Source organism: Phalaenopsis equestris, unplaced genomic scaffold (assembly GCF_001263595.1).
Source record: "Phalaenopsis equestris unplaced genomic scaffold, ASM126359v1 Scaffold000002, whole genome shotgun sequence".
In the NCBI taxonomy this organism is placed as follows: Eukaryota; Viridiplantae; Streptophyta; class Magnoliopsida; order Asparagales; family Orchidaceae; genus Phalaenopsis; species Phalaenopsis equestris.
In genome coordinates this window covers 22,522,570-22,546,169 of record NW_018164444.1, presented here as the reverse complement: position 1 = coordinate 22,546,169, position 23,600 = coordinate 22,522,570, and the positions used below count along the sequence as shown (strand labels likewise).

At 36.1% G+C, this 23,600-nt stretch overlaps 1 protein-coding gene across 1 annotated transcript in view; it reads right to left on the bottom strand.

Annotated features, from left to right (window-relative positions):
* Positions 1–21,917, bottom strand: part of LOC110020955 (DNA topoisomerase 6 subunit B) — a 35,681-nt gene extending 13,764 nt beyond the window's left edge. Inside the window, exons 1-11 of the mRNA XM_020719265.1 lie at positions 21,599–21,917; positions 21,447–21,499; positions 21,239–21,336; positions 21,062–21,167; positions 20,436–20,576; positions 20,271–20,322; positions 20,055–20,119; positions 2,947–3,053; positions 2,725–2,827; positions 2,484–2,569; positions 2,198–2,394 (exon numbers count right to left, since the gene is read on the bottom strand). Of these exons, the coding sequence (XP_020574924.1) occupies positions 2,198–2,394; positions 2,484–2,569; positions 2,725–2,827; positions 2,947–3,053; positions 20,055–20,119; positions 20,271–20,322; positions 20,436–20,576; positions 21,062–21,167; positions 21,239–21,336; positions 21,447–21,499; positions 21,599–21,692 (1,102 nt within the window). The 5' untranslated portion in view covers positions 21,693–21,917. The remainder of the gene's footprint in view (positions 1–2,197; positions 2,395–2,483; positions 2,570–2,724; positions 2,828–2,946; positions 3,054–20,054; positions 20,120–20,270; positions 20,323–20,435; positions 20,577–21,061; positions 21,168–21,238; positions 21,337–21,446; positions 21,500–21,598) is intronic.
* Positions 21,918–23,600: the final 1,683 nt, after the last annotated feature.

Here is a 23,600-nt window from a genome sequence, read left to right as displayed (position 1 = left end):
TTTTTGATTTAGCAGACCTATGAACACATTACAAACTCAGAAATCATCTTTAGATCTGCACTAAAGAATCTAATGTGAGTAACCTATTCAACAACAGACCAAAATTTTTGCCATCACCATTAGACTAATCCAAACAGTTTGGAGATGGTATTGAATCTTTTGCCTTACATGTAAGCCTCTTCAGCTTTCCAATTTGCATACACATACTAACACCTTATTATACTTTTATAAACTTATCCGCAGTAGGTTCTAGTACCACACTTCTCTAACACAATAATTTCACATTTTTTCCTTCCTCTTCTACTATAGTTTACTACAAATCCATATACACACTTCTTTGTTCAAACAATCAACCAAGTAGCTCTGCTGCCCAACAAATAAATAAATTCACTTTTCCCCCATTACATTCTCTTAGTATATATTACGTAATAGTAAATCCCCATCTAAAGAGAACTAGCAATAAATTGCACTAACACTTTATTCTGTTTAATTAAAAATAAATAGATGAATATAGAGATGAATTGAAGTAATAAATCAATTTTAACATGGTATAATATTTTTTCTTAAAAGCTTAATTTTCTTATCATCGAGATACATTGAAGTTTGGGAATATGGTGGATTATTTTTTTCAATGAATATTTTTTCATTATTTTACAAATCCACTAAGCTAAGGGGGGCGAAAGAAAAGAAATAGCAGAAGTGCTGCCACAACATATTGTTCAAATTTTAAACTAAAACAGGAGCAAACTCTGAGAAGGAAAAAAGCTTTTCTAACCTTTGAAAGTTTATCCTGCTTAATTTTTTTACAAATTCAATAAAGTTAAGATAGGCCACAACCGCCGAAAGTTCTGCGGCTCATGCATATGTAGGAATGTTAAATGGTGATCTAAGTTAAGCCCACTTAAGTCATCCATATAAAAACCACCATGGACTTGGACTAGGCCAAGTTGACGATAGGCTTTGGTTGTTTCCATTAAAGCCAACTTAAGTCCATTTAAATACAATGCATTTCTCCGATATTTCAAAGACATAGAAAACATGCATAATAAATCTCCTTGAATAAGCAAAGCATAGCCAAATAAATAATGTTCCAAATATAAGCAGAGTAGGCTGCTTCATTACGTGTGGAGCATTTAGAGGCTAGTTAAAAATGCATTATGATTTTGAAAATTATTAAGGCGAATAAAAGTTGCATACAGCATTTTATATTATATTAGAGCCTCCTTTAGTGTATTACGATATCTAAAAAGAGACATAAATTATTTTTTTTCTTATGTATACAAATAGTTTAAGGTTATGTTGTGCCGCTCGCCATGACTCTCTGGTAGTGCAGCCTAGCGTAACTCCCCTGTGGTCACGGGTTCGATCCCACCTGAGTGCATCTGCCTTGCAGTGCATGATCAAGTGATTAGGCACTTGAGGGTGGGTGGAGGCTCGTATCATAGCCTTCAGCCTTTCTTTTTTTTTTCTTTAAAAAAAAAAGTTTGAGGTTATGTTATAGATGTTATCACATCTCTTATAATAACTACTAGGCTAAATGATATTAGCTAATTGGCTGGTTTCAGACAATTAATGTCAGCCCATTTAATCTCATACCGATTAAGACAAACCACTAGGCCTTCTAATGTGGCAACCCAGCCCATGCTGACACTCATAGCTGCATAAGGGTAATCACTGTAGAGGTGCAGTGTAGGTGAATGCGGAAGAAACAGTTTCCACGATCCCAAATAGCTTAATATGCCGTGTAGATATATACTCAGCTCTTTGGGAGGTATTCCTTTGATGTGTCTCGCTTCTTTTGGCAGGTGATCCTAAAATGAATAAAATGAGAACAGTATAATAATTTCCTAGCCAGCAATGAATCTGCTTTCTTAGTTTCATCTATACAATCCATAGCTTTTTTCTCTCTCCTATAAAAGTTGGCAATTTCTTAACCTTTTTTATTTGTTTAAAATGGAAAACCAAAAGTCTAAAAATATAAGCTAAATTTTCATCTTTATGATTATAGTTCCAGGTAGAGGATTGGATATGCAGTAATGTTAATAAGACAACTGTTACTGTCATTTTATAATAGAGCTAAGTCATATGTAATAATAACAATCGGATAATTACTTCAAAGACGGCAACAAGGTTTGGTAAATACTTGTTAGTAAATTTGTGAAATTAAGTTTCTTAACCTTTCGGGCATATAGCTTACCAATCAAACGTTCAGCATAAGACTTGTTAATGTTTACAAATTCATGTTGAAGAAATTGCAAAAGGTTCGTCTTCGATGTTTCAGAAATGAGACGTTTGATGAGAAGTAGGTCAACAGCAGAAGGGTGGTGCTTCGTCTCAAGAGGGACAGGTGGCATGACATCAGTTCTCCGAGCAAATTTTATCGCCATATTTTTACTGAGCAAAGGAAAAAAAAAATGAACAAAAATAAGCTGAAAAGGTTATAAAAGATGGTAATTACCAATGATTTGTAGCATGGAACTCACTCTGCAGCGCCAGAAGAATATTTGAACAAAAACTCAGAATAAGGAGTAATAACAGCCATCTGACGCATATAATGCAATATCTTTGACTGCGCAAATAAAATGAAGTTATCAGAAATAAGCACAAAAGCTTATTCTATAGATATAATTCACAACAAGTGTCACTTGTGATAGAACAGTTGTTGTAGGCACATGTAGAAAACAACTCTAAAGGTAGTTTGAAGTTAAACACGAGGTGACTCACACGATAAGTTGTCCAATTACCCTCGATAATAACTTGAATTTCTGCTCCATGCCATTGATCCTTGTTTTCCCTTTTCTCATGCAAATGGATGTGAGGGATGTTTCTGAGTAGCAGGAGTAAGAGTCATAAGCATAGAAGAAGTTTCAATTTCAAGCCGAATAGTAACAATTAGTTGTGCAGCATTAATCCTGTCAATCATGTTCTATGGATAATGAAGCATACTTGTGAATATCAATATCTAGTCGACAAAAAGAAGTGTAATTTTGGCCTCTCATGGCAGATGAAATCTCAATAGGTAGTCCAGTGCTCATCTTGGACCAGATCAAAGCCTGTACCATATGAGTAACAATTCTACTTTACATATCAGAAAATTCAAAAAGAATTCTTTAAACAGAGAAATTGATAAGCTATTTCAAGAATTACATTTTCCTACTAAAATAACAAGGTTAGAAGCATTAAAGCAAAACAATTCACAAGAAAAGAAGGCGCCACAAGCTAGCAGATGGAACCTAATGCTAGAGATATCTAGAAAGCAGAACTAGTCAACAATGCGAGATGAACTTTAATCATGCAATATAAATAGAAAGACGAGCATATATTCATTGCAAATAAACATATAGCATCGTCCTTAATATCATAAAAATTTTGAAGTCTATTTTACTGCAATAGTTCAAGAATGTTTTGATATGTTTTTGTAAACAATGCATCATAGGTTTCCTTACCAATGCCAATAAAAAAAGCAAGTCAAGGTAGGGCAAAAGATGAAAATTAATAATGAACAGAAACCCCCAGTCTGGCCTAGTCATGCTATGTGCTCCATGCACTCTTCTATGTAGAGCAACTTTGGTGAATAAAAAATTATTACAGGCATTGTCCATTAAGCCAAAAAAAAACTGGCAAGACTATGCACATGGAAGTGAGCCCAACAAGAAAGAAGGATGTGGTTTCAGAAGCAATCGATTTTTGACTGAGCATCCCATCATTAACAATGGCCGCTCAACGGTCTTCCAGGAAAGCCCAAGCAGTGGTGATATTAATTATAAATTTAACTGGAATGGACAAGATGAGCAATTTTGCAGCTTTGCAATTCATCTGTCAACAAAAGAATACAAGAAATTTCTTCAGTACCCTCAACTACAAGAATTTGAATAAATTAATAAAAACTACAAGAGATTGTGTTCCTTTAAAAAGAGTTTGAGAAGAGCATCCCTTGTAATACCCCTTGAAAGTTGAGGATGGTTTGGAGGTACCCTCTGCTCTATGCTTTGATTTTAGATGTTATATGCGCTCTTGAAACTTCTGTGTTTTTGTTATGTTGCTTTCAAGTGTTATTTGTCTTTGATTCATGTTGTGTATGAACATGAAGTGAAAATTAGAAGTTGAGCTAAAAAAAAAAACACTTCAAGATTGTTAGAGAAATCCAATAAATCCCCCTTTTACATCAACTATTAGAGAAATCTTGAAGTGTTTTTTTTTTTTTAAATTATTATTGAATGCCATGTCCAATGTACAATAATAATTAAAAAAAAAAACACTTCAAGATTTCTCTAACAATTGATGTAAAAAGGGGGATTTATTGGATGACCATCCAAAAGATTATAATATGCTATGTTTCCAAACTAATATTCATTGATCTTTTACCAGAATAAAGAGCAAATATTAATTTAAAGGAAAAAAAAAATCTACGGGCACGCTAGCAATCACTATTAATACACTAGCATGTAATAATTCAAATCTAGCAATGGTTGAATGATTTCATCATTCATGTGCGACCATATCACGGAATGTCAAAGCTAGTATTCAATCATTTATTCGAATGACAAAAGTAAATGAGATAGGTCTAATTGATTCTCATATAGGAAGATACCAAAAGAGATTATTTGTGATTCAAAATATATGTCACACTTCAAGATATATATTTTGATAATTTTTATATTCCTTGTCCATGTTTGAAGATTTTTGCATCGTTATTATAAACTTTGGTTTATAGTGATAGGCTGCATGTCAATGCAGATATCCCTCGCGAAAAACAAAGTGCAAATATTATTCAATGTGATTATGATAGTTGGATGCAAATTTAGTATGCACTTCATATTTCGAGTAGTTGGAAGGGTTATATGCATGATAATCGAATTTTCAATAAGAACTTAAGAGACGGCACTTTATGATCCCCTATGCCACCAAGATACAAGATAATCAATTTAATATGCTATGTTTGCATTTAAGATTTTATTATTAATTTGTATAAACAGAAAAGTTTTAACTATTACACTGCATATCATCTGCAAAGAGGATTGCTAAAGCTTTAGGGGGATATAAGGTATCTGAATTTGCACAAATCAGACATGTACTGCCTAGGCTTTAAGACATTGGAACATAGCTAAGGTTAAAACTTGTATAAATCTAGAAGCACATGAGCGTTGCATTGACCACCACATTGCTCAATCAGATGAAGTGTTAAATTACTTTGTGCTAGGGAAAACCTGGACTTCATACTACTTGACAAAAATGCGATGCACTAGAAAGTGAGTTTGGTAGTGCCACATACCAAGCAATACAAAGAAGAGAGGAGACAAATAGTTTCCTAAATGAATATTGGATCAATCAATCCAGTGTGTTGTTTATGTGAGCCGTAGTAGGGTGATATCAGAGGACATAAACATCAAAAGGCAAATCAAGTCCCTATATAACATTATGTCATTGGAGGGTTCATATTTTTACATTTGTACAAAGTGATGGTGATATAGATGGGGAGGTTATTAGTAGAATTCAAGTTGGATGGTTGAAGTGGAGGAATGCATCGTGGCTATTTTGTGATAGAAAAGTGCCAATTAGGAAAATTTATAAGATGGTGGTAAGACCTACAATGTTTTATTGCACAGAATGTTGGCCTATAAAAGAGAAGCATAAAACTAAGTTAAGTGTTGTTGAGATGAGAATGCTTTGGTGGATGAGTGGTTTTACACTTATAGAAAAAATACGAAATGAATATATCTGTGAAAGGGTGTTGGCGTAGCTCCAGAGGTAGACAAAATTAGAGAGAGTCGTCTTAGATGGCTTGGCACATTAAATGTTGATCATCTAATGATCCGGTTAGGAGAGTAAATGTTTTAGATTCAATTTATGTTAAGAAAAATAGAGGTAGACCTAAAATGATATGGGCATGTTATATAAAAAATGATCATAATTTATTAGAATTAAATGAAATATAACGCTCAATAGAACAAAATGAAGAAAAATGATTCATGTAGCCGACCCCCCTTAGCGGGATAAAGGCTTGTGCTGTTGTTATTGTAACTTTTTTGAAGCTCTGAGGACAACAATTCTATTTATATAATGTTGGTCTAGTTTTAAAAAATGATTCCCCTAATTACTCACAAAAATCTTATGTTTATTTTTACAGGTATTTTGATCTTTTAACCTTTCACAGCACAGATAAAATGTAAACTAAGAAACATGAGTTGATGATTTCATAATGAAGCAGAAGATGACAAATGTAAATAGAAACATTTGTAGTCATGAGGTAGAATTATAGAATGCACTAAAAAAAATAGAGAGTACAGAATTACATCATTTGTGTTCTATTCCATAGTGTATTTGTGAGTATATATAGAGGCAAGAGAATGTCCAAGATCCTAAGTTGTGGTCCCAAACATATATATAGAGGCAAGAGAATGTCCAAGATCCTAAGTTGTGGTCCCAAACATGTCCCGGTAGTTATGTAGTGAGTGGATAAAATATTCTCTGACGAGGTTAATTTCAGCAACCAACCCATGGTTATTACCTCCCCTCAAGATTACTATCATTTGGAATGATGATGAGCTTGTGATGCAGTTTGAATGAAGTGGGTTACAGGTATTCATTTAGTTAATATGTATGTTGGTTGGTTGGGAGAGGCAATGTACTGAATTTGAATGTCTCCTGTTGCACTATGATCTCTAACAAAGTGAAGATCGATTTCCACATGCTTCGTTCTAGCTGAAAAGAGCCATGCCAATTGTTGAAGTATCACAAAACAATAGTGTGGCTTCTGAGGAGGGTATGTGTAAGTTTTGTAGGAGTCTTCTTAGCCATATAATGTATGTTGTAACCGCAGTGAGAGTTTTGTATTCCGTTTCTATGGATGAGGGGGCAACTATCTTCTGCACGTTCATAATATAAGGTTGTTGCCAAGAAATGAGCAAAACACAGATGTCGACCTGCGATCATGAGGGTCACATGCCCAATCAGATTAAGAATAGCATCTGAGTTGGAGGTTGCACGTGTGAGTTGAAATTGATGGTTGATAGTGCCCTTGAGATAGCATAGTAAATGTTTGATCAGTTGAAAGTGATAAAGAAATGGATTTTGCATTTGTTGACAAATGTTATTGACTGAAAATGTGATATTTGGTCTTTTGATTGTGATGAATTGTAGAGAGCCTGGTAATTGGCAATATTGTGTTGGTTTGGAATATTCTTGTTGTGCAATAGAATCAAGTTCGAGTTTGCATGGTAGAGGAGTTTGTACAAGCTTACAATTTCACATTCCCAGTTGGTCTAGGAAAGAGTTGATGTGGGAGGTTTGAGTGAGATGACATTCGTGTGAGTTTTGTCTAATTTGAACTCCTAAGAAGGCAATCAATGTGTCGACTTTTTGAGTTGGAAAGCTGCCCTTAAAGCTGCCAAAAATGATGTTTATTGTGGAGTTGCCGTTGCCAGTTAGCAGAATATCATCTACAAATACTAGAAGATAGATGTCAACTTCATTGTGATGATATGTAAGGAGTAAGGGATCAGCAGTGCTTAGTTGGAAGCCCTTATTTTTTAGATGATTTGAAAAGGTGATATATCATTGTCTTGGAGCTTTTTTGAGGCCATAGATAGCTTTATTTAGTAAACACACATGATTGGGGAACTGTTTGTCTTAAAAACCTGATGGTTGGTTCATGTAAATAATTTCATCCAGTAGCCCATGTAAGAAAGCATTCATTGTGTAGTTATTGTACATCCCATTGTTGTTGTAACACTATTGTAAGAAGGATTTTGATTGTAGGTAGTTTGGCCACTGAACTAAAGGTTTTTGTGTAATCATAACATCAATCTTGTTTGAATCCTTGAGCCACCAGTCCCGCTTTGTATTTGAAGCTGGACCCATCTAAGTTGAATTTTGTTATGTATGCCATTTGCAGGCTATGACATTCTAATTTGGAGGGAGAGATGCCAAGGTCCAAATTCATTGCTTTTAGAGGGCATGAAATTCGTTGGACATTGCCTGTATCCAGTAGATATGGTTCACTGCTTGGGTGTAGCTGGTGGGATCAGCTTGGATAGTTATGATGGTATGAAGATCAAGAACGCTCTTTGGTTTGAATGATCCTATTATGGATCTGGTAAGCATGAGATGTGTATTTGTTGGAGGAAGAGGTGGGGGATTTGTAGAAACTGAAGAGGGTTGTGATGCAATAAAAGTAGGTAGATTGAGTTGAACGTTTGATTCAGTATTATGGGTTCATGTTGGTGAGTAGAATGTGGTGTTGGTATGGGATATGGAATTAAGATGAGAGTTGTGCTGCATGTGGGAGTTGCGTGGTAGGTTGATAGTTGATAGGAAAATGAATTCATTGAAGATGACATATCTTGAGAAAAATGTTTTGTGAGTTTGGGGATTGTAGCATCTAGCATTTGTGGGAGGTAGAATAGCCTATAAAGATGCATTGCGTGTTGAGGTAGGAATGTGTATGGTGTGAGAGATTTTTGTCATAGAAAGCAATGGCAACTGAGTGTTCTGGGCTGATTATAGGTTGGGATGTTGTGATGTAAGAGATCATATGGTGTTTTTCTGTTGGCGGTTCTTGGAGGCATCCTGGTAATGAGAAAGTTTGCAGTTAAGAGAGCATCTGCACATAATTGAATGGGTAGTTGTGTTTATCCCTCAGGATAGATATAGAGTTTGAGGTAGAGCTTTAAACTATGAAAAACATGAGGTCAGTTTAATTTTCATATTTGATTTTAAACTTATCTTGTATCTATCCTGAGGGATAAACACAAGACTTGAGGATGAGGCTCGATCCCGTCGCCCGCTTCAGAAGGACGTTTTAATTTACATATAGATTTAAGTTTAAAATCAAATATGAAAATCAAACTGACATCATATATTTCTTAGTTTATTTGATCGAGTCTCATCCTCAAGTCTTGTGTTTATCTCTCATAATAGATACAGGATTTGAGGTAAAGCGCTCTTTCATTTTAGAAGCTGTCGGCGATAAAAAGTAGGGTTGGGGGAGGTGGAAAGTTGCCCGTAAGAAGCTGTCGGTCACCAGAATAGAAATCCCGTTGCCCACTTCGGAAGGACGTTTTAATTTACATATCTATTTAGTTTAGAAAAATATGAAATCAAAATGACCCCATATTTTTCATATTTTAAATGAAAGAGTACTATACCTCAAATCATGTATCTATCCCGAAGGAAAAACACAAGACTTGAGGATGAGACTCGATTAAATAAATTAAGGAATACATGACGTCCATTTGGTCTGCAAAATTATTTTATTTGCCAACAAATTCTCTTATTTAATATGAAAAATTAAATAGGGTTTATTTTAAGCTTGGTTCGGAAAAACTTCCTATAAGGGCAAGCCTCTATAGTTAATTACATCTTAAATGACCGAAGTCACTCAAGAATACTCTCGATAAAAATCAGAAAAAATTATCTTCAAAGACTTCAAAAGGATAGAACTTTTCAACGAAATCAGACAAAGAGGTGTGCAAAAGGGAATGGTTCAAACTTGGAATATTTATTGTAGAATCCAAAGGAAGAAGAACTAGGGGATGCCACAGATCCAGAGGAGATCTTCGGTGACTTACCAGTCTACCCTATGATTTGGCTTTAGTTTTGAGGAGAGATTATTCAAATGTTTTATCCTACCAATTTTATTTATTTAGGGCTTACGTTCGTGTGAAACGATCCCACAAATAACCTGGCAGATGTGAAGATTTATGTCGTAACGAACGACAACCACAGAATCCTAAAACGATTTCGGGTCTTAGAATGTACAGTAGAGCCGTACAAATGCCTAAAGATAAGTTGGAGATTTATGTTGCATAAACAAACAACCTCGAAATCTTGTGGATTGTTGTTTTAACTTCTAAGAAACGAAGGATTTAACTGGTGTAGACATGTTCTGCGGTTGAAGATGATCGTGTTGTCCACAATGCTAGCTCCAAACTCTTTGTCGTGACGAGTTTAAGTTTTCTAGGGTGTGAGGTTATGATGTCAAATCAAGCGGCCCTATGGTTGCAATCATTTAAACATTTTATGAGATGCACGTTGAAGTTGTATAATGTATGGAACAACAGTAAAATGTGTAGCACAAGACAACAGTAGATTATGCAGTGGAAAGGAACAGTACATGCGGTGTAAAGAAAAGGTAAAAGGTACAGCAAGAAAGTGACTGCAAGAAAGTAACATGTTGTAAACACAAAGCAAACCTGTATACCTAAGAGATCTGTTGTTCCTTAGATGATGCAACAGGTACAAATAAAACAAACAAAGAAGCGTCGTCCAGAAATCTCGAGAAAGATCGTCAAAAGACTCATGACAGGAGAAATGCGAGTAAATCGGCTTAGGTGTAATTGATGCAACAGGTACAAGCAACAAGACTTGAGGAAGCATGCTGAAATGCTTTATATAAACAAAAACAAAGAAACGTCGTCCAGAAATCTCGAAAAAGATCGTCAAAAGACTCATGACAGGAGAAATGCGAGTAAATTGGCAAATCGACAAATCGATTAAAATCGTAGAAAACAAATAGAAAACACGGGAAAATCTAGAAAATAGACCACGAGTGCTTTGTCCGAAAAAATTCGATAATACATATGAAAAAGTCCGAAAAGAAGGGACTGCAAGCACTGCTTCAAACCCTCGGTGCGGTGTTAGACTCAACTATATATTAGTACTCGAGGGTCGTCGAAGTCTACTCGGTCATCCGGATGTATAAAGCCCGCCACTCAACTAGAAATGTGTCCTATCGAACTTAACTCAGGAGGGTACTCCTCAGCCTAAACAGGTGATCAACAAGTGGACAACTGATGTTTAAAATGCATTTAAAATTTATATTTTCAACATGCACATAGGTTTCAAACATGCAAAAAAAAGTTGGTTGTATCAATTTTGTTTGTAGTGAAAAGTGTATTTTCGTTTTAGAATAAGGTGTATCTGTTCTTATCAAATTTGTTTTTATCAATTTTGAAAAGTAGTTGTCCAAAAGTCGATCGCGCTGTCAGGCATAAGACTACCAACAACCTAAGAAGGTTCGGGCCAACTCCCGCTAGTCTTATGTCGGTGAATGATATTGTCATCCTACAGCTCACAGGGTTCCTGAATCGGATCCTGATCGGTTCCTGAATCGAATCCCGATGTCGTAGGATGACATATCATTATGCTTTATCTCCGGTGTGCATTTTTCATTTTTCATCACCGCCCTAAGCCCCAAAACAAAACCGACCTACTTGCGACCTTACTTGATGATTTCACGTTTAGCAAAATGTTATACGTAGACACTTATGTATCGGACATAAGCATAAAAAACTGAACCAAGAAACAAGGAAAAAAAGAACAAAAATGGGGTGAGAGTGAGGAGAGACTGATTCACCTAAAAACATCGAAAAGAACGAAGGATGAATCACTCTCAAAACTCATGACGAAAAGACCTGAAAAGGAAAGCCCGAAGATCCTTGAATCTATCTGAAATGGTATTATTTTCTCACATTTTTTTATGAGTGGCTTAACCTGAGTTAAAATGGCCTCACACACCAGTGACTTCCTAACATCGGTGCCCAACTCCCAAATTCGTCTGAAATTTATTCCAACTAAATGCATTTCAAAAATGAGGCTTAGAAATCCCCCAATCTTCACAAAAGAAAAATAACTCGGAGAATACCACCACCACCACTAGTACTCCCAAATTACTCCCAAATCCATGCAAAAATCAGGATCTTCCAACTTCCAAATCAATCAATGGCCTCACATATCAAATAAGCATGAAATCTTCCCATAGAACCAAATAAATGTTCACGGCCGGGGTTAATAGGTGAGAATACAGCTACCGAGACTTTTGGTCAAGGCAAAACAGGGCCAAAGAGACTCGCGGTCAAGGCACAGAAGGAGAGGAGGCTCGAGGTTAAGGCAACCCAAGGCCAAAAGAGGCTCACGACCAAGGCAACCCGAGGCACAGAAGAAGAGGAAGCTCACGGCTAAGGCAACTCAAGGCCAAAAGAGGCTCACGGCTAAGGCATTCATAAAAAAATGTGGGCTCACGGCCAAGGCCACGACCACATATTTTTCATAGTTTAAATGAAAGAGCGTTCTACCTCAAACCCTGTATCTATCCTGAGGGATAAACACAAGACTTGAGGATAAGGCTCGATCAGTAGTTTAGCTGTGAGGAGCAGGGTGCAAATTAAAAGGTGTTTGTGCTTGGGTTTTGCAACTCCATTTTATTGGGGTGTGAAGGGATAACTATGTTGATGCTTATGTAGCAGCTTGTTGACCTCATTTTTAGTGAGGTCTAGTTTTCTTCTTAAGGTTTAGAGTCTAGCCTTAGGGTTCTCCGTTTGACTATCTTAGAGCCTTAGAAATGAGACCCGTCTCATTTTAGAAATCCAACCTACTTCTTTAACATTTTGGAGTTTCGCATGTGTGGTATCAGTCTCTAGCACTTAGAATGTTGAAACCAACATGAGAAAACACAAAATGAGTCCCTATATGATCATTAAACCCTAAGATTGCCTTATGCACAATTTGCACATTCGCGCGCACAAACTTCGCAATTTGGACAGTCGACACATTAAATATTGCAATTCACATCACCTACGTCTTTATGTGTTGCATAATTAATTTAAACTTAATAAATTTTTAAAACAATTGATCACGACCCGAAATTTTGACGAAAATCAAATTTGACACGTTTTTTTTTTACCCGATCATCGGCGAGGTTACCCGAACGAACCCCGAATGATGAAACGGACCACGCCGACACGTCCGTAACATCAATTTTAGCTATGAGGGACACCCATTTTGCTAGGGCGTTGCACACGAATAAATTGCACGAAATTTGATGTGTTTTAAATAAAAAAAGGAAAAATTCTTATTTTAAAAATCCTAAATCCCCAATCCCTAATCCCGCACTCCGCTTCATGCCCCACGCTCGCGCCTCTTTTTCCCGCATTCGACCTAGATGTGGCATGTTCCTCCAATCGACCCGAGGGCTCGTCTTCTCCCTCGCGAAGGTTCGCTCGAGGTCCTCCCTCCTCATATGTTTGTTGCTCTGCCTAAAAGCTTCCACCAACCTTCGCCACTCCTCTGCCGCCCTGTCTGTCCCACGCCTCTGCGATGCTTGTCGTTTCTCGCCCGACTCTTTTGGCTCAGCTCACCGTCCAGGTAGGTGAAGGTAAGTCTTCTCCTCCCCCTTTGCCTTTAAATACCCCACTTGGGAAGGGTTTTAGGGTTGGCAAAAATTGGGAGAGGAGGAGGTGCTGCCGAAATTCCCATTGGGTTGGTGTTTGCTTGCTCTTGGAGCTCCGTAGCTTGTTCCCCTGTTCTTTCTTTCAGGTCAGCCGAGTTAGGTAAGCCCTCTCCCTTCTCTTTTTCCATTTTTGGTGTTACTTTGCTAACAGAAATTACGTGAGAGAGGGGGAGGCTGCTGTTAAAATTTGGGGAGCTTTGGAGTTGTTGAGTTTTTGTTGCGTGAGCTTTATTTGTTGAACCTTTGCTGGGTAATTCGTTCCTTGCGATTTCAAGGCCCTCCTTTTCTTGCGGCTCTCTTTTAACTGTTGGGGCACATTTGGCATGCTTGAGCCCCTTATCCTTTATGGTAGTATAGTTTACGTGGAAGGTATCTTGATATTTGGTATGTGGATTGCTGGAGGTGAGTCAATCTCTAATTGCTAGCTCTACTGCTTGTTGAGGTCATGTTTGGTTATTTGAGGTATGCTTACGGTTCTCTTGAGATGAATCAATCTTTGACTGTCAGTCCTATTCTCTTCTTTACTTGTTCTAAATGGAAGCCTATGCCTAAGGTTTTATTCAAGCCCAAATTTCCTTTTCTAAAGTGCTGGAATTCCTTTCACAAAGCCTTGTAGTCTTAAGCCAAAAAAAAAAAAAAAAAGTCTGGGAATGTGTTTAGTTGGAGTCGTGGGATGGAATCGATGGGAGAAACATTTATGCTTGCTACTCTTTTATTGTCAAGAAGTGATAGACCGTTTGCTGTTTGTCTCTTATTCATGGCTTTGTTTAATAAAAATGTGGTTTGTATCGTGATTTCATATGACGGCATTAACCTCAACCTTAATATGGGTTCCTAGGTTATGGTATGCGTTTTCATTTTGGCATTCGTTTTGCCAACTATGTCCCACTAGTCTTTATGTTTGGTCTCTATTTCCTGCTATGAAGAATTGCTTCGTATTTTATGCTCTCAATGGTTGAATATTTTACCTTTCCCTGGTGGTTTAATCCACGGACACTTTTTTTTGTTACGCTCTGGAAAAGTATTTTTGACGGCGGTAAAGCATGTCGGCATCCTGAATAAGTGTTTGTGCTAGTCTCTCATTCTCATACAAATGTTTCATGAAAGCTTTAGGAGGATGTGCATGCATACCACAAAGTTTTTATATATTTACATATCTAAAGCTTACTTTTTGATACATCTATAACACCCAATTCTTACAAAGATAAGCTTATTCTGCCGTGAAATATTTGAAGTTTCTTTGAATTGCAATTCTCATTTCTTGTATAAAACAATTGGATAAATATATACAGATTTCTGATTTGGTGATTGTCATTAATCCGTTTCTTGTGAGAGCTTTATGGTTGGACACCTTAATTACTCTTGCTGAAGTTGGTGCTGAATAGCTGATTGTGTTGGGACATGAGGCTGGAAGTGTATTCTTGGGAGATATTATACACATGGCTTGAAACAATTATATATATATAATCAAGGCTTGAATTAAACCTAAGAGTAAAGGGCTAATGTTATGAAATCTTTTGGAAGATTATTTCTTTCAATTTCATGACATAAGACGCTTAAAATTATTGGAATGCATGTGGAATACCAAAATGGCTTATATGTTCGAAATTGGGAGTACCTCTCTTTGGGCTTTGCGAAAGTTTTACATGTGATACTTGTGAGAAGTCAGAGCATTTGAAACGCAAAAATGAATTTTCTCAAATTCATTCTATTGGAGGTTGGAAATTGTTTTAAATGCAGTTTTGAGGGCCGATCCACCCTTCACCTCTTCGTTCTTTTAGGTGGATTGTTCTCTCATCTCTCTCTCACCACATTTTTTCTTCTTTTCTTTTCTTGCTTCATGGTTTGATTTAGGTGTTTATGTTCGAAGCATAAGCACACAAGTATAGCTCCCGCTATATATGAACTACCAAGCAAGACTGTAAGTAGGTCGGTTTTGAGGATCAAGGACAATGATGAAAAAGGCATCTAGGTATGTGTGAGAGGTTCTAACACAATCCTGACTCAGTGACTTTGAGAGAATGAGGGATTGACATTATCGCATCTCTAACACTTAGTAAAGAGTTACCACTTGCTTTTACAGACAGTAGGAAGCTCCAGGCTACCAATATGACTGACTCGTTAACTTTATAAAACATGAAAATTTTCTTTAAGTGATATATATGTACACACATAATTAACTAAAAAAAATCTTTCAAGTGCATGACAAATCAAAATTTCTTTCGAAAAATGAAATTTTTCCTAAATATTTTCTAAAAATTTCACAGGTCAATCATATGAACTAGGTTAGGAATTATCCCTTTTTGTGACTATTGGGTCGGTGACCTTTTACTTAGTGTTGAATCACACGTGCATGATGTTGACTATTTTGTTAGGGCCCCAGGGTCTTGATTTTGACCCAATATCCTGATTTTGAGTCCACCCGGTCCCGAGTGTTTACAGTTTTCTTTGGTGTCCCGTACATTTCCTACGGTTTTCTTTGAGCTTTTGTGGGTCCTCCCAGTTTTTTTTTGAGTTTTCCGTGGGATACTTTACTGATAGAATTTTACACACATATACATGCATGTTTACTTTGCTAATCAAATCCTCTTCTATACTTGTTTACTTCTACCTACAATGCTAATCTCATTCACATAAGCAGCAGACCCGCTGGGTACACATGTTTATTTTATGTTTACTGTATTTTTTCTTTGTTGTACATTTTACTGCTCTTCTGTACTGTACACTTTACTGCGCCTACTGTTTCCTTTATATATTATACCTTTTAGAATAGGAGGAGAGTAGTCTGGTTTATATAAGGTACCCAACAACAGATCACCGACCCAATAATTGCTTGTACATTTAAATATAAACTAAACCTGAAACTGCTACGACATGAAGTTTGAAGCTAACCGTGAGCAGCACGACGAAGACATACAGAATAACAACTTCAAGAGAGTCTACAACAACAAACATTTCCTTAGAATTAAACAACAAACCATAGAACTTCGAGGTAGTATGTCTAGCGTGACATAAATCCTCATTTTATCTATTAGACCTTTGCGCAATCAGCTTGCGCAATTTAAGCTCCACTCGCTTTAGGTTCCGAGGTTGTCGTCTGATATGACATAAAATCTCATATCTTCTAGGCTATTTGTATGATTGTGTTATGCAAATATAAGTCTTAAATAATAAAATTGACATGATGAAATGTCATATAACATATTCTCGAAATTAAAGTCAAACAATAGGATAGCTCGGGAAGTCACCGATGTTTTCTCCTCAGGATCTGTGTCATCCCCTACTTTTCTTTTATTTGATTCAAGAAATAAATGTTCCCATTTGGCCCCTTTCCCCACTTGACTTTTTTATGTCTAACATTGGAACCCTAAACTTTGAATTCATAAAGATAGATACTTCTGATCATCATCGAGAGTTCTCTTAAGTGACTTCAGTCATTTAAGAGGTAATTACTATAGGGGTTTGTCTCTATAGGGAGCTTTAAGAACTCAGGTAATATAAACCCTATCTAATTCTTAATATTATATATGAGAAATTGTCGGTCAACATAAAAAAATAGTTTTTCACAGACTAAAACGGATGTCATAAATTATATAGTTTATTTAATCGAGTCTCACAGATAAGTGACTATATATATATATATATATATATATATATTGAAAGCCCAAAGAGGCTAAAATATTAAGTAGAAAGAAAGATACAGATACAAACTGTGGGAGGACCCAAACATGGCTCATGCCCACAAAAAAACCACAAGTGGTTCCAAAACTTAAAAAAACAGAAAAATACATTAGATACTTAAATAAAAAACCTAACAGCGTCGAAATACAGTATCAGGTGGCTAAAGAACGACCCAATTTGGTCTTGTCTCTGTCTCTAGTTCTAGAAAAGGAGCAAGCTAGTAAGCTGGTAAGATGATTGTTATTGCCAGAAGTAACCAATATATCATCCAATATGTTCCCGAGCTGGAGTTTACCTCCACTTCTTCCTCCGGGAATAACCCTGTCATTTCTCTTCCGAAGAATCAGTCTGATGATGTGGTAGAGCTGCAGCTGAAGGAATATCAACCATAGTACCCACAATAGATTCTAGCATATGTGTAGTATGAGTTGTCTCTACACCGGATACTTCCTGAAGAAGTGGAGCAGCGAGGCTCTCCTGATTATCAGTCTGAACACTTTCATTTGTAAGTAATAGTCCATCAATATTGTTTTCTATGGAGTTTGAAGGTGTCAACATCACATCCCTCGCAGTAACAATAACAGAAGTGTTATGAAGGGGGTCCTCAGGGGCAACATACACCACCTGTCTAGTAGTATCCTCCCCGGGTGGAACTAAAATGTCCAGAGCAGTGGGGTTAGACCCATCCTTATTCACTTGAACCTTAGTTTTCAAATTAGGATGGAGCTTGTAGCATTTATCAAGGATATGACCAAACATCTTACAGTGGGTAAAATATGGGGGTATGTGTTCCAAGAAGATTTGTTGCCAATATCCATGTGGGTTGCGTCCAGCCAGAATTCAGTAACATTCGGTAAAGTAATATCTTTTTCATAAGTATTTTGGCCACCGAGGGTCAGGTTAGGTTGAAAGTAGGCAAATCTAGCTTCAAAGTATCCCCTAAGATGACCCCAATAGAGTAGAGAACATGATGGTTAAAAAAATACAACTTGAGACCAGGTAAAGTAAATCATACCGGTACAGTGAGAGTTTCATGATTTGAGTCAAAATCAGGAGACCACTTGAGTAACTTCATAGCTTTTCCTGCAATATTAAGATATTTCTTGGAGAAAATTTTGGTGTAGACTTCAGTCATTGTTAGTTGGATCAACACATGTCTCTCATCCATAAGTCTCACCTTCCACTTGTCTACTGACTTAGGATCATCTACGCTCTTTCTGATAACCTCCATAGGTGGGTGTCCCCACTAAAATTTTCCAATGGGAACAAACTTGAATTTTTCTGTCATAGTAGAAATTTCTGAGTCAGAGAAAAAAAATTGCTGCTTTATATCAAATGTCTCTTTCCCAATTTGGCGATCGACACAACTATGTTATCCACTGAGTTCTTAATGGCTAGAAGTTATTGAGACATGGATAGGTCTTTCATTGAGATATGATGTATTTCATTTCTCAGATGTAGAACCCTGGACCTGTTGAGGATTGAAGCATTTTAGCCAGTATATGTTAAATTTCAGCAGTGGAATTCAAGTTTAAGATATATGGTCGATTGATGGAGATATGGTGGATCATGTGGCAGTTGAAAAGTTTTGATCAATGAGTTTCTATGTGAGAAAGTTAGGTTTAGCTGAGTTCTAGCCATTTAAATCATAAATTTGACTGGGAGGGGAGATAATGATTCCTTCTAAAAAGCCATTGAACCCATTTCCCATGAATAGTTTGAGGGTTTGTGATATCCATGTGGGATGATTGTCAACTGTGAGCTGAACATTGACCACTGTTTTGATAGTAGTCATGATAAACTTGAGTGAAGGTGGTATGGTGATGTTTGACACTGTTGTGGAGAAAACTTGTGTTCAACTTGTGTAGGAAGGAAGAGAGGTCCATGATTGGAACCTTAGCCTCTGATATCACGAGAAACCTAAGTTGAAGATTTCAGAACAGAGCAGAAGACGGAAAAAATGTAAACAGAAACATAGTAGTCATGAAGCAGATTTATAGAATGCACTGAAGAGAATGAGAGAGTACAGAATTACATCATTTGCATTACATTCCATAGTGTATTGATGAGTATATATAAAGACAATAGAATATTCTGGATCTTAAGTTGTGAATCTTGTGATCCCAGACCAGTCCTGGTAGTTATGTAGTGAGTGGATAGAATACTCCATGTAGAGGTTAATTTCAACAACCAACCTATGGTATTACAAACAGATGAAATCAATTATGCCTAAGAAATAAAAACACGATTGCAAATCCACCAAACATAATCAACAACTTTAATAAAATAACTTTTCACCAAACATTATCCAGTACTAGCTTCTCACATAAATTTCTTGACAACAACAGCCATGCCAAATGAATTTTTAAGTTGAGTCATTATAGAATTTGCCAATATTATACCATTTTGACTTCAACCATACGGCATACCATTCTGGACTAAAGAGTAGAAGGATGGAATTTAAGTGCAGTGCAACATTAGTCAAGGTCTCATACTTCAAGACATGTATCTTAATAAGCATGATAAAAGTATCAAGATAAGAGCCACAATCAAGCTTTCTACAAACAAGAATGCAGATCCAGTGATCCATAGATCCTAGATTGCATGTCTGGGGTATAGATACATGGTGGCATGAAAAAAATTCATAATGCCTTTCTAAAAACAATAAGTCCATCATTACAATTACCGTATGGATTTTAAACAGTAAATTCCCACATAAAAAGAGCTTGTTATAACCCAATATAAGCTGTTATTCAATAAACGGGCTAATTTACTATCATAAACAAACTACTCTGAAGTCAACATAATATGCTACTCCATTAATATACCACCTCATCGTTGAAATTACAAAGTTCAAACAATAATCCAAGGATGAAAACATGAACTGAATAAGCAGAAAGACATATGCTGTTAAAAATTGTAAGAATCCTATGTATTAGATCATGCTATTTAATCATAGCACTGCATGCAAGAAAGAGCGCCCAATGGCCTCAGAGTCAGAGAGGAGTTTCAAATATTGATTTTACTTTTCTAGGACGGTGCCACTAAATAAGAAAAGCTAAAAGTTAAAAATCATTGATCAAAATTATGCAAGCATAAAAATTATATTTTGTACACATTCTGTTAACAAAAAAATTGCTCTAACCATCTTGGCACCAAGTCCAAATTTCCCTCTAGTTTGCTTCAAACCATATTTTGTACCAGATAAAACTGCAAATCCAAAGATAGCAAGATACAAGTATTAACATTGCATTCATTTCCCGATTTTCAGATCTGTCTGCATCACATAGTTACTTTTGAGACAGAGCCATGTAATAACTAATGGATGTGAAACGATACATCAACGTCAATGGCTTCATACCTGTACCAAACATATTTGGGATATCATCATGTGGCATTCCTCGCCCGTTATCCTGGATCAACCAAGTAACATAATTAAATATAACAGAAGCAAACATACACAAGTACACATAAAAATAACAATGATACGTCAGAAGCCCTTAAATTTTAGCATAGAATACAACACCTTGCAGATAACCTTGAAGAATGATGTTTCACCTCTACCTTTAGGGCCCCTGGTGTTAGTTGAAGGCTCCTTCATCTTCTTTCCCAAGGAAGCATTTTTTGCCTGAATTTCTTGAAGTCGAGCTTCTTTGGCAAGTCGTTTCTAACCAACAGAAAATTTCTTAGCAAAGAAAATTATATCGTTATATATATCATCTCCATTAACAGCATCATCAAAGTTCAGTATCAACATTAAACCCATACAAAAAGTAACAAACATGATATACACTAAAGTATTTTTTGGTTCAAAATCATTAAGATATCAGAGTTAATAAGATGTAATGTTATTAGATGCCAATATTATCTCAATATTATCTCAATATTATTTATATTAAAACCCAAAAAGATGATTATTAAGATGTCATGACATTAGATGTTGGCCAATTTTACTGACATCTAATGACAGTAAAAATAGCACTTGAATTCCACTTTTAAAGTGTTATTTAAATATACGAATGAAACAATAAGTTGAAATATTCTAATAAAACAGAATGATACTATAGATGACTAAACCAAACAAACCCTTAATTTTATATAATAGTTTACGTTTGAGTACCATGAGTCCAATATGGAGTTATAGAGACGCACCTCACGAACTTTGGCAGACTCAAAATCGTCATACAGCTCTTCGTCTACACGGTCCCGATTGACAAGACCAATCATGGTATTGAACTCCAATTTATTGATCTCTTCTCTGCATAACAAGCAAACGCTAGGATCACACCATTTGAAACCACCTGGCTATAATGAATACACTGATCTTACATTGTAACCTCAATGGATGGGAGCACGTTAATAGACTCCGCTGAATCCAATGAATTCTCGACCAGCTCGCGCACTGTTGTGTATAACGATTTTCCAGGCTTCAAAAACGAAGAATTCTTCAATTTACAATACCTCGCTTGCCACAAATCGAAAATAGCAGAAATTGTAAAATGCCACGTGAAAGAAATAGGACAGATTATATACTAACATTGTCGAATCCAGCGATGTTCTTGTTTTCAGCAAAGAATTCCGCAGGAGATTCTAAAGCAAAAATTAAAAAAAAAAAATCAAAAACGCAAAACGTCACTGAGAAGCACAGAACAGGCGATAGAAGGATTAAAAAGAAGTTCGCTGACTAACTCTGCTTCAGAACACTCTCCTTCGTCTTCTTGGAAGTCTTGGACTTCTCCTTTTTTGGCTCTTCATAGTTCTCGCCGACTCCGTTGTCTTCCATGAGAATTCGATTTAGATCGACTAGGACCGGCAGCTGAAAGTGGATCAGGGGATGGGAAACCGTAAGGCGCCAACTCCAGCGAACCCTAGGGATCCTAAATACGGCAAAGCTCAGTAAATCATGCCTGGATTAGGGTTTTGGTCTAGGATCTTGCAGTGATTAAGCTTTCTACCGTAGAACAAGTAAATTGGAAAGAGTAAACACTCTTTTTCATTTCTACGATTAACGGCGTTCGAAGTTATCTCTGTACTTTCTGTTACTATTGCAGTTATAACACAACGAACCTCTTTTTTTTTTAATTTTTTTTTTATTTTTACATGTCAACCACTCAAAAACATCAATATAACATTTTAAACACTTAAATTTTAAATATTACATTTTAACCAACTTTTTCATTACAATCACTCTCATTTACTCACTATTGAAATCTTTGAGTGAAAGAATTGTCTCATTTACTCACTATTGAAATCTTTGAGTGAAAGTATTGGGTAGGGCTCGAGCTTGAGCGAGCTCAGGCTTGGCACGTGTTCGGCTCGTTCGAAATAGCTCGTGTTCGAAATCGGCTCTTGGTTTTTATTCGACTCGTTCGAAATAGCTCGTGTTCGAAATCGGCTCTTAGTTTTTGTTCGACTTGACTTAAATATTTGTGTTCGTGTTCGACTCAAAATTGGCTCATAAAAATTGACATTCATCACATCATCACTCAATCTAATTAGTGGTGAAAACGAGCCGAACAAGAGCAAGCCTAGGCTCGGCTCGTGTTTGGCTCGTTAAAGAATATTATTGTTTGTGTTTAGCTCGTTTATATTTCAGCGAACAAAGAGTTGTTCATGTTCAGCTCGTTTATTTAACGAACGAGCCGAACACGAACTGTTCGCGAACAACGAGCTTTTTTGACAGCCCTAGTTTTGGGTGGTTAAAATGTTATTTTAAAAATTTTAGATGGTTAAAATGTAATATTTAAAATTTGGGTACTTAAAATGCTATACTAAATGTTTTGAGTTATGATCATGTAAAAAAAAAAATTATATTTTTTGCAATATTATTGTTTTAAGAGGTATTGGATTTATAATGATTTAAAAATAAATTGTTATAGTTTTAATATAAGTGATGTAAATAAAAATATTTTTTATTTTTTTTATTATTTATAATTAATTAAGAAAATAAATTATTTATTCGATGAAAACTTAATTATATTTTGTAGGATTTGTTATGATTTAAAAATAAAAAAATCCATTTTTTTTAAAAAGATAGCACTCCATCTAGTACATTAAAATTTTTCCTTTTTATTTCTAACCAATGAAATACAAACTCAAACAAATCGAGTTTTGATGGGATCTATTGCATTCGAAAGAAAAGTCTCACCTTGGGGTATCTCGTGTTGAAAAAAACAGGCCTAGCAAGAGGGCATGCCGCTGGAAAACTTGACCAAAAGTGGATTGGGTCATTCATTGTCAACAGGCGGGTCACCCCCTAAGCCTATAAGCTAAAGGCTTGAAGGGGAAAGGCGTTGGCTCTGACATGGAGCGGAGACGATTTGAAGGCATTCTATTCTCAAGGAAAAAAATTTCAACTCGGCAATGAAAATATATTATTGTTCATACCATTGTATTTCACTGTAAATTTCATAAAAAAATTGTAAGTAATATTTTTTTAATTATGCACACAATCTCAAGATCGATTGACATTTGGAGAACATAGAAAGTTCGCACAAGAGATCCTCAAGTCTAAATGATACTTAGGGAACTCAAATAGGCTCGTTGGTGGTGTTTCCGCACGAGCAGCAAAATTGACAACAATAAATAGCCTCTGATATGTAAATTTTCTTGAGAAACCAATAATGACAGGTAACATCCAACCGGTAAAATTTTCTAAAAAAATTCAAAATAATATATATATTTCTATGAC